This window comes from Neovison vison, chromosome 3, assembly GCF_020171115.1.
Source record: "Neovison vison isolate M4711 chromosome 3, ASM_NN_V1, whole genome shotgun sequence".
NCBI classification, from domain to species: Eukaryota; Metazoa; Chordata; class Mammalia; order Carnivora; family Mustelidae; genus Neogale; species Neogale vison.
In genome coordinates, this window is record NC_058093.1 from 210,435,370 (window position 1) to 210,449,663 (window position 14,294).

At 46.9% G+C, this 14,294-nt stretch overlaps 2 protein-coding genes across 3 annotated transcripts in view; one reads left to right on the forward strand and one right to left on the reverse strand.

The window, feature by feature from the left end:
- Positions 1 to 650: 650 nt before the first annotated feature.
- On the reverse strand, positions 651 to 6,223 carry LOC122903139. Its single transcript, XM_044243659.1, is given in 4 exon segments — positions 651 to 1,761; positions 1,763 to 2,673; positions 2,676 to 4,331; positions 4,334 to 6,223. Coding segments are annotated over 4 exon segments (5,214 nt in total). The 5' UTR covers positions 5,961 to 6,223; the 3' UTR covers positions 651 to 741.
- Positions 6,224 to 7,620: 1,397 nt separating this feature from the next.
- The window catches only part of SEH1L (SEH1 like nucleoporin), a 29,281-nt gene continuing 22,607 nt past the window's right edge, over positions 7,621 to 14,294 (forward strand). Inside the window, exons 1-2 of one of the 2 annotated variants that reach the window (XM_044243660.1) lie at positions 7,621 to 7,826; positions 12,289 to 12,339. In XM_044243660.1, coding sequence (XP_044099595.1) covers positions 7,716 to 7,826; positions 12,289 to 12,339 — 162 coding nt within the window. In that variant the 5' untranslated portion in view covers positions 7,621 to 7,715. The remainder of the gene's footprint in view (positions 7,827 to 12,288; positions 12,340 to 14,294) is intronic. The other variant, XM_044243662.1, reaches the window with a different exon arrangement.

Here is a 14,294-nt window from a genome sequence, read left to right on the forward strand (position 1 = left end):
TCAGGTCGGGGAGTACTAAGTTAGGACCCACCGGGCGGGTCCGTGGGTTTTGAATTTTTAATTTAATTTTGAAGATAACTCCCCTATCTGTACTACTTAGACTCCACCGCAGACCCCAAGTGCGACCAGAACTCCAGTCTAAAAACCTTTTTCCCCGTTCAGTAAAGCTTATGTTTAATGGTAATGATAATCCAGCTGCCATTGGCCCTCCGGTGTCCCCGGTAGGGCAAGCAGAACTAAAGGCCTTATTTCTGCCCTGGCGTTGCCATGTTTTCTTGAACCCGCGCTTAACTGTTATGAGATCCCATGATGAGGAAGGGTTCCAGTAGGCATCTCCAGTGGTTTCGCAACCCCATGAAGCACAAAAATATTCTTGATACCCTCCACATTTATAGGCCTGGGCCCGACTCCTGCCGTCCTTAGGACAAACATAGAAATCATGTTGGGCTAATTCACAGCGAGCATTGGGACAAGCACACCCGAAGTCGCGCATTGTTGGGCAGGGTAAGTTGCTAACATTTAAGTCGTTGTGGCTTTTATCTGGGATGTCCCAGGTATCAAGTCCTGCCGCTAGCTGGCAAAAGTCAGGGGTGAGGGATGGCCACCAGGTGTAGGGGGTATGTTGTTGGGAGGTTTCCCAGACCACCTCCCCTGTTTGCGACAAGATCTGCCAAGAGAGCTGTTTTATCTGGTGGGGGGACCCTTGGGAACACAATATAGCCAGAGCAAGAATAGTCAATGTTAGGATCGCATGAGTCTTATCTTTAGTGGATTTTGAGTGTGCTGAACTCGCCATTTCTCCTTGAGATCGGGTTTTGCCGAGTCGTCTGGTCCCAGATGAGCTGGTTTCGCATGGGAGGCGTGGATCCAAGCCGCGATGCCGTCGACTTTTAGCGCCATCGGGGTGGTCAGGAGAACGGTGTAGGGTCCCTTCCATCGGGGCTCAAGGCTTTTGGCCTGATGCCTGCGGACCCAGACAGAGTCGCCGATCTGGAACTGATGTGGCACAGTTGGATTTTTTAGCTGCTCCCGGTAAGCCGCAGCCAGTGGTCTCCAGACCTCTTTCTGGACGATCTGGAGTGCCTGGAGGTGGGCTTGTAAAGTAGCACGGTGGGCAAAAGAGGAAATATTAGGATCAATAGGATTAAGGAAATTTACAATAGGGGGTGGGGCCCCATATAGTATTTCAAAAGGAGTCAACCCTAGGGGCCCAGGGGTGTTCCTGGCCCTATATAGGGCCAGGGGCAGGAGGAGGACCCAGTCCCTAGAGCCAGTTGCAAGCGTTAATTTAGTTAAAGTCTCCTTGATTGTTCTATTCATCCGTTCTACCTGTCCTGAGCTTTGGGGTCTATATGCACAATGTAATTTCCAATCAATCCCCAATAACTTGGCCACCTTTTGACTTACCTGGGAGACGAAGGCTGGACCATTGTCGGTACCCAATACCTGGGGTATCCCATATCTGGGGAAGATCTCTTCAAGTAGTTTCTTGGTAACCACATTCGAAGTCTCATGCTTGGTGGGGAAGGCTTCTACCCATCCTGAAAAAGTGTCCACAAAGACTAACAAATACCTGTATCCATAGAGTCCAGGTTTTACTTCTGTGAAGTCGATTTCCCAGTGAACGCCAGGGCGGTGTCCTCGAATGCGCACTCCAGGGGCAGCATAGGTTCTTCTTGCATTTACCTGTGCGCAGACTAGGCAATTTTTAATTACTTGTTGCAACGCTTTGTCTTGGTTTAATAATACACAAGACTGATTTTCATTATCTAGAAGGGTTTTCATTTTTTTTTTTGCTTAGGTGGGTCAGAGAGTGCAAAGACTGAACTATGTGGTGAGAATATGAAGTGGGCATAACAACTTTTTCGTTCATGATCCATGCCCCTTCTTTCGGGTCCCATGTAGCCCTCATTTTCTTTAGCAACTCCTGATCCTCCGAACTGTACTTCATAGGTTTTTTTTCTTGTGGGGGCCGTGCGTCCAGGGTGAGGATGGGCCCAGTCTCTCTCTCCCTCAGGGCAGCTTTCTTGGCAGCTTGATCTGCCAGCTGGTTTCCTCTTGCCACCGGGCTATTATCCTTTTGGTGGCCCGGGCAATGCATAATGCTCAACCTTCGGGGCAGGAACAGAGCTTTGAGCAGAGCCAGTATTTCAGGTTTATTTTTAATTTCTTTTCCTTCGGAGGTGAGAAGCCCTCTCCTCCGATAGATTTCACCATGCACGTGGGCCGTAGCAAAGGCATAGTGGCTGTCGGTATAAACGTTTAGTTTCTTACCTTCTGCCATCTGCAGAGCCTGGGTCAGGGCGATGAGTTCCGCCCGCTGAGCTGATGTCCCAGGGGATAGCGTCTTGGACCAGATTACCTCTGTCTCACTTGTCACTGCAGCTCCCGCTCTTTGCTCGCCATTGTGCAGGAAGCTACTGCCATCTGTATACCAGGTGTAGTCCGCTCCCATGAGGGGCTGGTCCGTCAGATCCTTTCGGGTGCCATGGACTTCAGCCAGAATCTGGAGGCAATCATGTGTTTCCATTGCCCTGGGTAAGGGGAGTAGGGTGGCAGGGTTGAGTGACACCACAGGCCCGAACTGTACACGATCAGTGTCCAGGAGCATGGCCTGATAATGAGTCAGGCGAGCATTGGAGAGCCACCTGTCTGGGGGCTGCTTGACCAAGGTTCAACCGCATGAGGGGCCAAGATGGTCAGTGATTGGCCTAAAGTTAGCTTGCCCGCGTCCTTGACTAGTATGGCGATGGCAGCCACCATTCGTAGACAGGGTGGCCAACCAGCGGCCACAGGGTCTAACTTCTTTGACAGGTAGGCCACCGGGCGCTTCCAAGGCCCTAGCCTTTGGGTTAATACTCCCTTGGCATAGCCCTGTTTTTCATCTATGAACAGTTCGAAGGCCTTAGTCACATCTGGGAGTCCCAGGGCTGGGGATTCTAGTAAAGCCTTTTTGATGTTGAAAAAGGCCTGTTGCTGCTCCTCGCCCCAATGGAACTGAGCCCCTTGCTTAGTGAGGGGTAATAAGGGGGCTGCCATTTCCACAAACCCAGGGATCCACAGGCGGCAGAATCCAGCGGTTCCCAAAAATTCCCTTAGCTGGCGCAGGGCAGTGGGTGTGGGAATGCAGAGGATAGCTTGCTTTCGTGCCTCAGTGAGCCATCTCTGTCCTTCCCTCAGCTGATATCCCAAGTAGGTGACTTGTTTTTGGCATATCTGGGCCTTTTTAGCTGAGGCTCGGTACCCTAACTGTCCCAGGACCTGTAAGAGAGCTTTGGTGCCGTTCAGGCAGTTCTCCTCGGTGTTAGCAGCCAGGAGGAGATCGTCGACATATTGAAGAAGCACCAGGGAGGGATGCTGCACCCGGAAATCAACTAAGTCTCTGTGCAGCGCCTCGTCAAACAGAGTGGGACTGTTCTTGAAACCCTGGGTAAGCCGGGTCCAAGTTAGCTGTCCTGAGAGCCCAAGATCTGGGTCCCTCCACTCAAAGGCGAAGAGTGGTTGGCTCTCTGGATGTAGTCTTAAGCAGAAAAAGGCATCTTTCAAATCTAGCACCGTATACCATTCATGGGAAGGGGGTAGAGTGCTCAGTAGATTATATGGATTGGGCACGGAGGGATGTATGTCCTCAACTCTTTTGTTAACTTCTCTCAGATCCTGTACTGGCCGGTAATCTCCTGTGCCGGGTTTTTTTACTGGCAAGAGGGGTGTATTCCAAGGTGATCGGCAGGGAATTAGGATCCCTTGATCGAGAAGTCTCTTAATATGGGGCCTTATGCCTTGGCGGGCTTCATGAGATATTGGGTATTGTTTTATCAACACTGGGGTGGCTGTTGTCTTGAGTTGGATTAAGAGGGGGGGTTGTTGATAAGCCATTCCCATGCCCCCCGTTTCCACCCAGGCCGTAGGGAATTCTTTTAGCCAGGCCTCAATTTGGACCTCTGGGGGTCGCTCAGGTTCATATAGTCTGTATTCTTTTTCCAAATGGAGGGTTAAGACCTGTAAGGGTCCCCCGTTGGGGCCGGTTATCGCCGCCCCTTCCGAGTCAAAGTGGATTTGGGCCTTTAATTTGGTTAGAAGGTCTCTTCCCAGTAACGGGTAGGGACAATCAGGTACATGTAAAAACGAATGAGTCACCTTACCGGTAGCCAACTGGACTCTGCGTTCTGTGGTCCATCGATAATTCTTTCCTCCAGTTGCTCCTTGTACCCAGGCAGTCCAGTTGCTGAGGGGTCCTAGAGTCTGGGTTAAGACTGAGTGCTGGGCCCCGGTGTCTACTAGGAAGGTGACTGGCTGCCCTCCGACGTTCAAAGTTATCCTGGGCTCGGGGGGGGCTCCTGGCCCCGACCTCCATAGTCTTCTAACGTCAGTAGGGAAGTCAGTGGTTTAGGCGTTGGGGGTCCTCTGAGATTCTTGGGATTTTTGGGACACTCTCGTGCCCAGTGTCCTCTTTCCTTACAATAGGCACACTGGTCTTTGTCTAGTCTGGCCCCTCTTCGTTCTTGTTCTCCCAGTCTGACTCCCTCTCTGTTCTGTCCCTGAGTAACTACGGTGGCCAATACCTTAGTCAATTCCTTGCTCCGCTTCTTGTCTCTCTCGTCCTGTGCCTCTTTCATTCTTAGCCACATTCTCTCTTCTTTCTCTTCTGGAGTTTCTCTCTTATTGAACACCTTTTCTGCCTCTTTTAATAAGTCAGAAAGTGTATACCCATATAGCCCTTCTAATCTCTGTAGTTTGCTCCTAATGTCAGGGCTAGACTGCCAGATAAAGGACATCGACACACTAGTTGCTTGCCCTTCATCATCAGGGTCATATGGGGTGTACATTCTATAAGCCTCCTTAAGTCTTTCTAGGAAGGCAGAAGGTGTCTCTTCCTTCCCCTGTATTACTTGCTTAACCTGAGCCAAATTAGTGGGCCGTCTCGCGGCTGCTCGGAGACCCGCTATGAGCAACTGGCGATAGAGATGAAGGTGCTCCCTATCTGCAGGGGTGGCAAAGTCCCAATTAGGGCGGGTTAAGGGAAAAGCTGCGTCGATCTCATTGGGCAACTGGGTTGGCCGCCCATCATCACCCGGTACGTTTTTTCGGGCTTCTAGGAGGACTCTCTGTTTTTCCTCCGAGGTCAGCAGAGTCTGTAACAGCTGTTGACAATCATCCCAAGTGGGTTGATGGGTAACTAGAATAGATTCAATTAAGTTAGTCAGGGCAGCGGGGTCCTTAGAGAAGGGGGGGTTATGTTGCTTCCAGTTATAGAGGTCAGAAGCGGTGAAGGGCCAGTACTGTGGCCGACCATTAGGACCCTCCCTCAAAGGGAAAGCCTGGGAGGCTGGGCTTGGTGGCTGCGCACGTCGGTCCCTGAGTCGCCCCGCAATGGGTGACGCCGGCGAAACAGGCTCTTGCTCTTCTGTTGCAGCCTCCGGGTATGGAGGGGGTTCTTCTGTTAACAGGTCGATAAGAGGGGACCCAGTGTCTGGAGGCAAAACAGGAGCAGGCTTGGGGGGTTTTGGGGACTTGTCCTGGAGCGGGGTGAGGGCAGGGTAAAGAGAAGAGGAAGTAGGAGTTGAGGAAGTAGGAGTGGGTTGGGGATGGGGCAATTGCTCTTCTAGGGGAGGCGGGGCGGTGGGGGTGATAGGGGAAGAGCAGGGTTTAGGAAGGGGAACAAAGGGTTGGACCCAAAGTGGGGGGTCTGAAGCCAGAGCCCTCCAGGTGACAATGTAGGGCACCTGATCGGGGTGTCCATGGGGTCCGGGGCTGAAAACTTTGGCTTCCACCTGAGAAATAATATCGAGGTTAAAGGTACCATCGCGTGGCCATCCTACATTGAAAGTGGGCCATTCGGAGGAACAGAAGGTGACCCATTTCTTTTTTCTTATTTCCATCGACTGGTTGTTCGCCCGGTCCCGGACGTCGCTCCAATGGTTTAGGGTCAGACTTAAGGGGGTGGTTACCGTCTGTCCCATAATTTCAAGACCAAGAAAGGTTAGTAGAACAGAGACAAAGACTAGACCCAGACACAGAACGAATAAACGCGCTGCACGGTTTCGGTGCAAAACTGAAAGCAAAAACTCAAGCGGAGATCCCGGGGGTCCGGATTCCCCCTCTCCAACCAAGGCCACGTATCTCTCTGATACAGGCTGAGCTCCAAAGGGGCTTCCCCAAACGCGAGCTCTAGATGCCCCGCTGCACCGGGGCCCAGATGTCCCGAAGGACCCAAATGCCCCGCCCGGCGGGACTACAAACGCCTCTGGAACGTCTTCCAGGGCTGTGAGGGAGAAGTCCGAGCCTGTCAGCTCCTTCTGGCCCTCGCCAAATACAAATGGATCCGATCGAACCCCAAACCAAACGCATGCGCAAATTCACAAGTAACAGGTTCAGACACAGCCACAGACACAACGAATAAAGTGCTGGCCAGCTTACCTCCTGACAGTGGGTCGGTGGTCCCTGGGTGGGGGGTCTCGTATCCCGGACGAGCCCCCAAATGAAAGATCCTCTGGGTTTGAAGGACCCCGAAACGGACCTCTCCTCAGGAGGAGACCCCTGGACCCAAAGACCGAGCCGAGGCCACGGATCAGATGCAAACAGCACGAGGTTTATTGAGTAGACACAGGTACCTGCGGGCGAACAAGTCTTGGGAGGACTCGCGCGCCAGCCCTTTGTTCAGGGCCTTTTTATGGGGGTTGGGGAGGCGAAAGCATAGGTACAGAAGCAGAAGCATAGTTACAAGGTTCTCATTGGCTGGTTTGAATGTAAAGGCATACTCGGTGTTTGTAGATTGGCTTTGGAGGACCCCCGCGCGAAGAGAAAGGTGGGGAGGGGGAGTTGGGCCTTATTACTCAGCAGAGAAGCATCCTGCCTACGTGACTATGCACCCCCCCTGCCTACGTGACTAATGTGACTATGCAACCCCCCCCTGCCTACGTGACTAATGTGACCGTGCGGCCCCCTGCCTACATTGACTATGCGGCCCCCTGCCTTCTGCCTACGTGACTATTAGCAGAAGGTATCTTGTTCAAACAGGAGACCAGTATCACCCCCTAAAAGCCAAGCGGTTACAGAAAGGCAAAAGAGCAGTTAATTAGTTAACTGGGGGGAAGGGTCTTTCACTGTGTAAACTTTAAACCATTTTGGTGACTTTGGATCCTTACCTTTTCTCCTCTTCACGCCAGCTCTTCGACCTCCAAAATCCCTCGGTTTTTCCCTCTCAACTCTATCCCTCCTGTCTTTACTTTTCGGCTGAGTCTGGACTCCTCAGACATATTTCCACCCTTCCTTGCCCTTTAATTGTCCCGGAAAAGCGCCCCTCCGTCTTCACTTGCTCTGAGCCAGTGTCTGGGTTGGGGCTTAGACACTAACCAATACTGACTCAAATCCCATGGCTGTGGATGGTTTTTCTAAATTTCTCACTTTTCCCAATCATCATATTTTAACAACTAATTCTTTTAAACTTTATTACAGCACAGCTAAGCGCAGTCTTCTACGGCCTTACCGCCGTGGGACTTTTTTCAGGCCGCGCAGGCGCAGTCGCCCTCCCCGCGGCCTCTCGGGGCATGACGGGTAAAGGGGCGGGATGCACAGCTCGGGGGCGCGCGGACAACACGCGCCGTGCGCGCCCTGTCGGCGGCGGGGTCCTGGTGGGCTGCAGTCTCCGCGCCGCCGAGGCCACCCTCTTTGGTGGTGGGAGGGGCAGATCGAGGAGGCGCGGCCTGACGGAAGCCATGTTTGTGGCGCGCCACATCGCGGCGGACCATAAAGATCTCATCCATGATGTCTCTTTCGACTTCCACGGGCGACGGATGGCTACCTGCTCCAGCGACCAGAGCGTCAAGGTGTGCGCGGAGCCTTGGGGTGGGACCGGGCCCAGAAAGGGGGGAAGTGAGAACGTGCACGACTCCCTGTTAGACCGGAGCGAGCCGCGCTTGGAAAGAGGACTACCCGCCGATTTTTGAGGCGTGCCGCTGGGCACGAGGTTTGGAGCCCGTGGGCGGGCAGCGGGTTTGCTCCGCCAGCCTTGCCTCGGTATTGTGGGGTCATAGCCGCCCCCTTCTCGGAGTGGGAGGTGGTACGCTGCCTTGCGCCTGCGCGGACTGGGAGGGCGGGCGTCGTAGCCACGTGCGCGCTCCTGCCACTGGGAGCCTTGGGAGCGCGCGTGTTCCAGCCCGCGCAGGCTTGAGTCCTTGTGGGCAAGAGCCGAGAGAACCCCAGCCTTGTCTGCGTGAGGGGCTTTTCAGACCGCGCGGGTTTGGGGGTGGTTGTGCTGTTACCACACTGGTTCAGCCAGGGGATCTGGCCTTGCGACTTGTCATGCAGTCCGTTTGCAGTGTTGTTTCAAGTCCTGTGTGCCTTTTCCCTGTCTTGGGGAGACGGGAAACTCATCTCTTTTCCCCGTGGAAGAAACCTAAATCCATGTTTGTTTCTTAGAGTTCGTGTAAATGTACACGGCTCTGACAAACAGAAATTCTGTGATAAGAGGATGGTATTTGGGATTTAGGAGCTGTAGAGATTATTATACAGTAAATGATAGTAGTTTTGAAGTTGAAAGCTGGAGTGTGGATTATTTGTATTTTCGACGACTCCAGAATAACTGAAAATCTGAAGGACGTTTTTACTAGTGTTCACGGACAAGTTTGATACCAGCGATCCCTCAAAGATAGTTATTAATAACAACCTGATTTGGGGCACCTGGGTGGCTCAGTTGGTTGAGCGTGGGACTCTTGATTTCAGCTCAGGTCCTGATCTCAGAGTCGGCAAATGACCTCCATGGGGCTCTGAGCTCGGCGAGGGTCTGCTTCTCTCCTCCCATTACCCCCTCCCCTGTCCGCAGAAACACGCTCTAAAATACATACATACATACATACATACATTCTCTTTTGAAAAATCGTATCGTCAGATCCATGGAATAACTATAGCATTGTAATTCCTAAGAGGTTTAAAGTCACCTGAATTTTTTTTTTAATTGTGTTAAACTAACCATCTCCAAGTGTATTTTATAGTTAACTGGCATGAAGCACAACATTGCCATTGTTGTGCAGCCATCACCACTATTCATCTCTGACACTTTCTTTTCATCCTAAACTAAAATTCTACTCTGTAACTTCTTCCCCACTGCCCCCAGCTCTTCCTTGGTCACTTCTAATCCTTTCTGTATAAATTTGACTATGCTGGGTATCTCATATAAATGTAACCATACAAGTTACCATGATGTTTTCAAGGTTCATCCATATTTAGAGCATGTACAGAATTTCATTAAGATTGAATAATATTGGGATGGCTGGGTGGCTTAGTAGGTTGAGGGTCTGCCCCTTGGGCTCAGATCATTATCCCTGGTCCTGGGGCAGGACTGAATTCCCAGGTTGGCTCCTTACTCAGCTGGGAAGCCTGCTCTCTTATCTGCTTGCCATTTCTGCTGCTTGTGCCAGCGCACTCGGTCTCTGACAAATAAATAAAATCTTAAAAAAAAAATATTGATGGGGCGCCTGGGTGGCTCAGTTGTTAAGTGTCTGCCTTCGATTCAGGTCATGATTGTAGCTTTCTGGGATCAACACCACATGGGGCTCCCTGCTCACTGCTTCTCCCTCTCCAGCTCCCCCCTGCTTTCTGTCTCTCTGTCAAATAAATAAATAAAATCTTAAAAAAAAATTGAATGTTTTGTTGTATATGTACACATTTTGTTTATCCATTTATCTATCCACTTGTCGAATATTGCATTGTTGTCTCTTAACTGAATATGCCATGCATTTTTTCCTTATCCACTTACTATTGAATCTTTTAATTATTAAATCTTTCAATTTTGTAGGTTTTGTCTGTCAGAAGTGGTATTGCAGTTAAAATCTTCATTACTTTAGCTTTTCGTGTGTTTTGAATGGTTTTCTTAACCTCATTCAAGTATGAATATTTTAAAAGCTTTTGTGAATAATTGGCAGATTGCCTTTTCCAAGGTTCTACAATGTATTTTATACTGCCAGAGTGTTGATTTGATGGGATCATTATCCATGTCAGGCATTATTAACATTTTTTTCTTTTATTTATTTAAATTGTGGTGAAATACACATAACAAAATTTACCATTGTAACCATGTTTGAGTGTATGGTTTAGTAGTATTAAGTACATTCATATTTTTGTGCAACTGTCACCACCATCTATCCACAGAACCTTTTCATTTTGCAAAACTGAAACTCTGTACCCATTCTCCCTATCATCACCCCCAGCAGTCCCCATTCTACTTTCTATGAATTTGACTACTCTAGGTACTTCATATAAGTGGAATCATAACAATATTTGTCTGTTTTGTGACTAGCTTATTTCACTTAGCATAGGGTCTTTGAAGTTTGCACCTGTTGGAACCTATGTTAGAATTTTCTTCCTCGGGGTGCCTGGGTGGCTCAGTGGGTTACGCCTCTGCCTTCGGCTCAGGTCATGATCTCGGGGTCCTGAGATCGAGCCCCACATTGGGCTCTCTGCTCAATGGGGAGCCTGCTTCCCCCTCTCTCTCTGCCTGTCTCTGACTACTTGTGAACTCTGTCTCTCTCTCTCTCTCTGCACCAGATAAATAAATAAAATCTTAAAAAAAAAAAGAATTTTCTTCCTCTTTAAGGTTGAATATGTATTGTAAATATTTCTTTCTTTTTAAGGCTGAATGATAGGCAAAATGTAGTTCTTCAGAATTTCTTCCCTGCTTCCTTTCCTTTTAAGGCTGAATGTGTCTTATAAATACTGCATTTTGCTTGTCATTCATCTGTCAGTGTACTTGGGTTGCTTATATGATTTGCTATTATGGATAATTCTGCTATGAATGTGGGTATACAAATACCTCCTTGAGACCCTGCCTTCAGCTCTTTTGGGTGTATGTACCCAGAAGTGGAATTGCTGGATCATGTGGTAGTTCTATTTTTCGCTTTTTGAGGAATTTATCACTTTTTTTTAAAAGATTTTATTTATTTGACAGAGAGGGAGAGCACGCTCACACACAGGTTGGCTGAGTGGCAGGGAGAGGGAGAAGCAGGCTCCCCGCGGAGCAGAGAGCCCCATGTGGATTCCAGAGAAGACCCTGAGATCATGACCTGAGCCCAAGGCAGCTGCTTAAATGACTAAGCCACTCAGGTGCCCCATCACTACGTTTTTTAGGAACTTAAAATGTTGTCTCATTATTGTAATCTATATTTTTATATTTTTATTTTTTAAAAGATTTTCTTTATTTATTTGAGAGAGAGTGAGAGAGAGATAGAGCATGAGTTGGGTGAAGGGCAGAGGGAGAAGCACACTCTCTGTTGAGCAGAGAGCCCAACATGGGGCTCCATCTCAGGACTCTGGGATCATGACCTGAGCCGAAGGCAGACACTTAACCAACTGAGCCAACCAGCAGCCCCTGTCATCTATATTTTTTCTTGATAGTAAGAGCCAGTGTTTTGCTTTTGTTTGTTTCATATACAGTTGGTCTTCACTATTAGCAAATTCCGTATTTGTGAATTTACCTACTCTGTACAATTTATTTGTAATCCCATAACCAGTACTCACAGTTTCTTGGTGACATGAGGACAGAGTAGCAAAAAATTGGAGTTGCCTGATGTGCATGTTTCCTGCTGAGATTAAACAGGGTGATACTGCCTTCTTATTTGGACTGTCATTCTGTAAACAAGTGTCCTTTTCCTTGTCTGTTTTTTGCTGCATTTTTCACATTTTTATTTTTTGCTGTTTGTTGGTGGTTTCACTGTTTAAAATTATCCCCAGGTGTCATGCTGAAGTGCTGACTAGTGTGCCTAGGTACAAGAAGGCTGTGATTGCCCTACAAAGAAAATGTATGTGTTAGGAAAGCTTCATTCAGACATGAGTTGCTATTAGCTGTGCTTTCAGTGTTAATGAATCAATGATACACGCTAAAAAGGTGTACATACAGAAAACAAGGTTATGTATTGATTGGTTGACAAATATTTTGTGACCACAAGCTCCTGTGAATCTTAACCTTGTATTTTCCCTGGGAGCAAGTGGTTCAGAATTTGCTGACACAGTGTTCCCAGCGACATTGTAGAACGTAACTAGTACAATGACAAGACTGGACTGCAACTGCAATTGTCTTTGTTACCTGTGAGAGCACAGATTCCTTGACCCCTCAGTGCTCAGCCTGGTGCCTGGCACTCCTCAGGTTCTCAATTAGTTTGTGATGGAATGTTTACTTATTGGTTGTTGTTATTTTGTGAATTTATGCTCACTTCTTTTGCCCTAATGCTGATCCAGTTGTTTTTCATGTTTGTAGGACTGTGTAGGAATAAAATATGTCTTTTATTTTTTTTACAGGTCTGGGATAAAAGTGAAAGTGGGGATTGGCATTGTACTGCTAGCTGGAAGGTTAGTATTTTTACAGTGCTTTTTAAGAAAATTTAGATGTTTACTATTTATTTGGTATCATCAGTGACTTACTATTCATCTTTGAGAAAATTGTAAAATGTATAATTCTTTTCTTAAAGTATCTTATGTTTTTAACTATTAAAGTAACAAATATATTTTAGAAATTTTGAAAGTAGGAAAATGTACAATTTCATAGGATTCTAATATAACTATTTTTAGTATTTCAGTATTTATTACCTACTTTTTCCTTTGCATATACATATATATATTTTTTTAAGGAGACTCCACGTCCAGTGTGGAGCCCAGCACAGGGCTTGAACTCATGATGCTGAGATCAAGACCTGAGCTGAGATCAGGAGTCGGACACTTAACCAACTGAGCTACCCAGGCGCCCCTGCATATTTTTAATAGTTGTGATATTTTGTACAAGTTCTATTTCTTTTTTTAGAAACGGCTTTACTCAGAATTTTACATACCATTAGAGTCATCAATTTTATTTCATTTATTTACTTTTTTAAGCTTTTTTTTTTTTTTTTTAAAGATTTTATTTATTTATTTGACAGAGAGAGACACAGTGAGAGTAAACATAAGCTTGGGGAGTGGGAGAGGGAGAAGCAGGCTTCCCTCTGAGTAGGGAGCCTGATGCCGGGCTTGATCCTAGGATTCTGGGATCATGACCTGAGCTGAGGGCAGGTGCTTAACTGACTGAGCCACCCAGGTGCCCCTAGAGTCATCAATTTTAAATGAAATAGTTCAACAAATGTTAGTAAATTTGTACACTTGTGCATCTGTCATCACAGTCTAGTTTTTATAACGATTTTTTTTTTTAAAATTTATTTGACAGGTAGAGAGAGAGAGAGGTCACAACTAGGCAGAGAGGCAGGCAGAGCGGGAGGGGTAAGCAGGCTCCCTGTTGAGCAGAGACCTCGATGCAGGGGTCGATCCCAGGACCCTGAGATCATGACCTGAGCCGAAGGCAGAGGCTTAACCCACTGAGCCACCCAGGTACCCCCAAAAGACTGTAGGGGTACAGTTTTAGAACACTGTCATCAACCCTGAAATTTCCCTTCTGCCTTTTTGGGACCAATCCCTATTCCCCACCGAAGCCCTAGGCAACCACTGAACTATTTTCTGTCTTTGTAGTTTTACTTTTTCTAGACATTTCATATAAGTGGAATTCTAAAATTCGTAATTCTTAATGTCTACTTTCCCTTTTCCTTGTGGTTCATTTATGTTGTGGCATCTATTAGTAGTTTGATCTTTTATAAACAATTTGATGGCATTTGTTACATTCACAATGTTGGTATAACTATCACCTCTATCCAGTTCTGGAACTATATATCACTCCAAAAGGGAACCCTTATTTCTTGCTTTTTAGTTTAACTTAGTTCATAAATACTTCGGTAGGTTTTTAAATCCTCTTAAAAAACAACAGTAAAATGTAAATATATCATGTTTTGTTCAACTGATGATAGTTAATATAGTTGTTTTCTTTTTATTTTGATGACTATCTCTGTAATCTTTATTTCTTAGTTAGGATGTACTTTACTGGAAATCTAATATTTAACAAAAGCTCACTGCTCTGGTGCATTTTTTACCTGATAGCCTGTATAAATAAGAATTTAAAATGAAACAAAAAGACTGGACAAAACAAAGGATAAAAAATAAGAGTGCAAAATGTACTTTGGGATGACATATTTACCATGTAGAAGTTATACAGTTATGAAAGTTAGCTGAGATTGTTGAGTGTGAAAGTGTTAGATATACAGAAGCGTAAAACAAACTTTAGAAACATTCTTGTGTCCTGAAGCTCGTTGTCATACTGTGTCTTTACTGGAAAGTTTAAATGAAATTCTGTGGATGTGAAATGCTTTAGGACCTATCTGTTCCCTTTTTTTTTTTAATTGGTCAACTTGAAGAATTGAAGAATAGTAATTTGCCATTTTTCAAATATT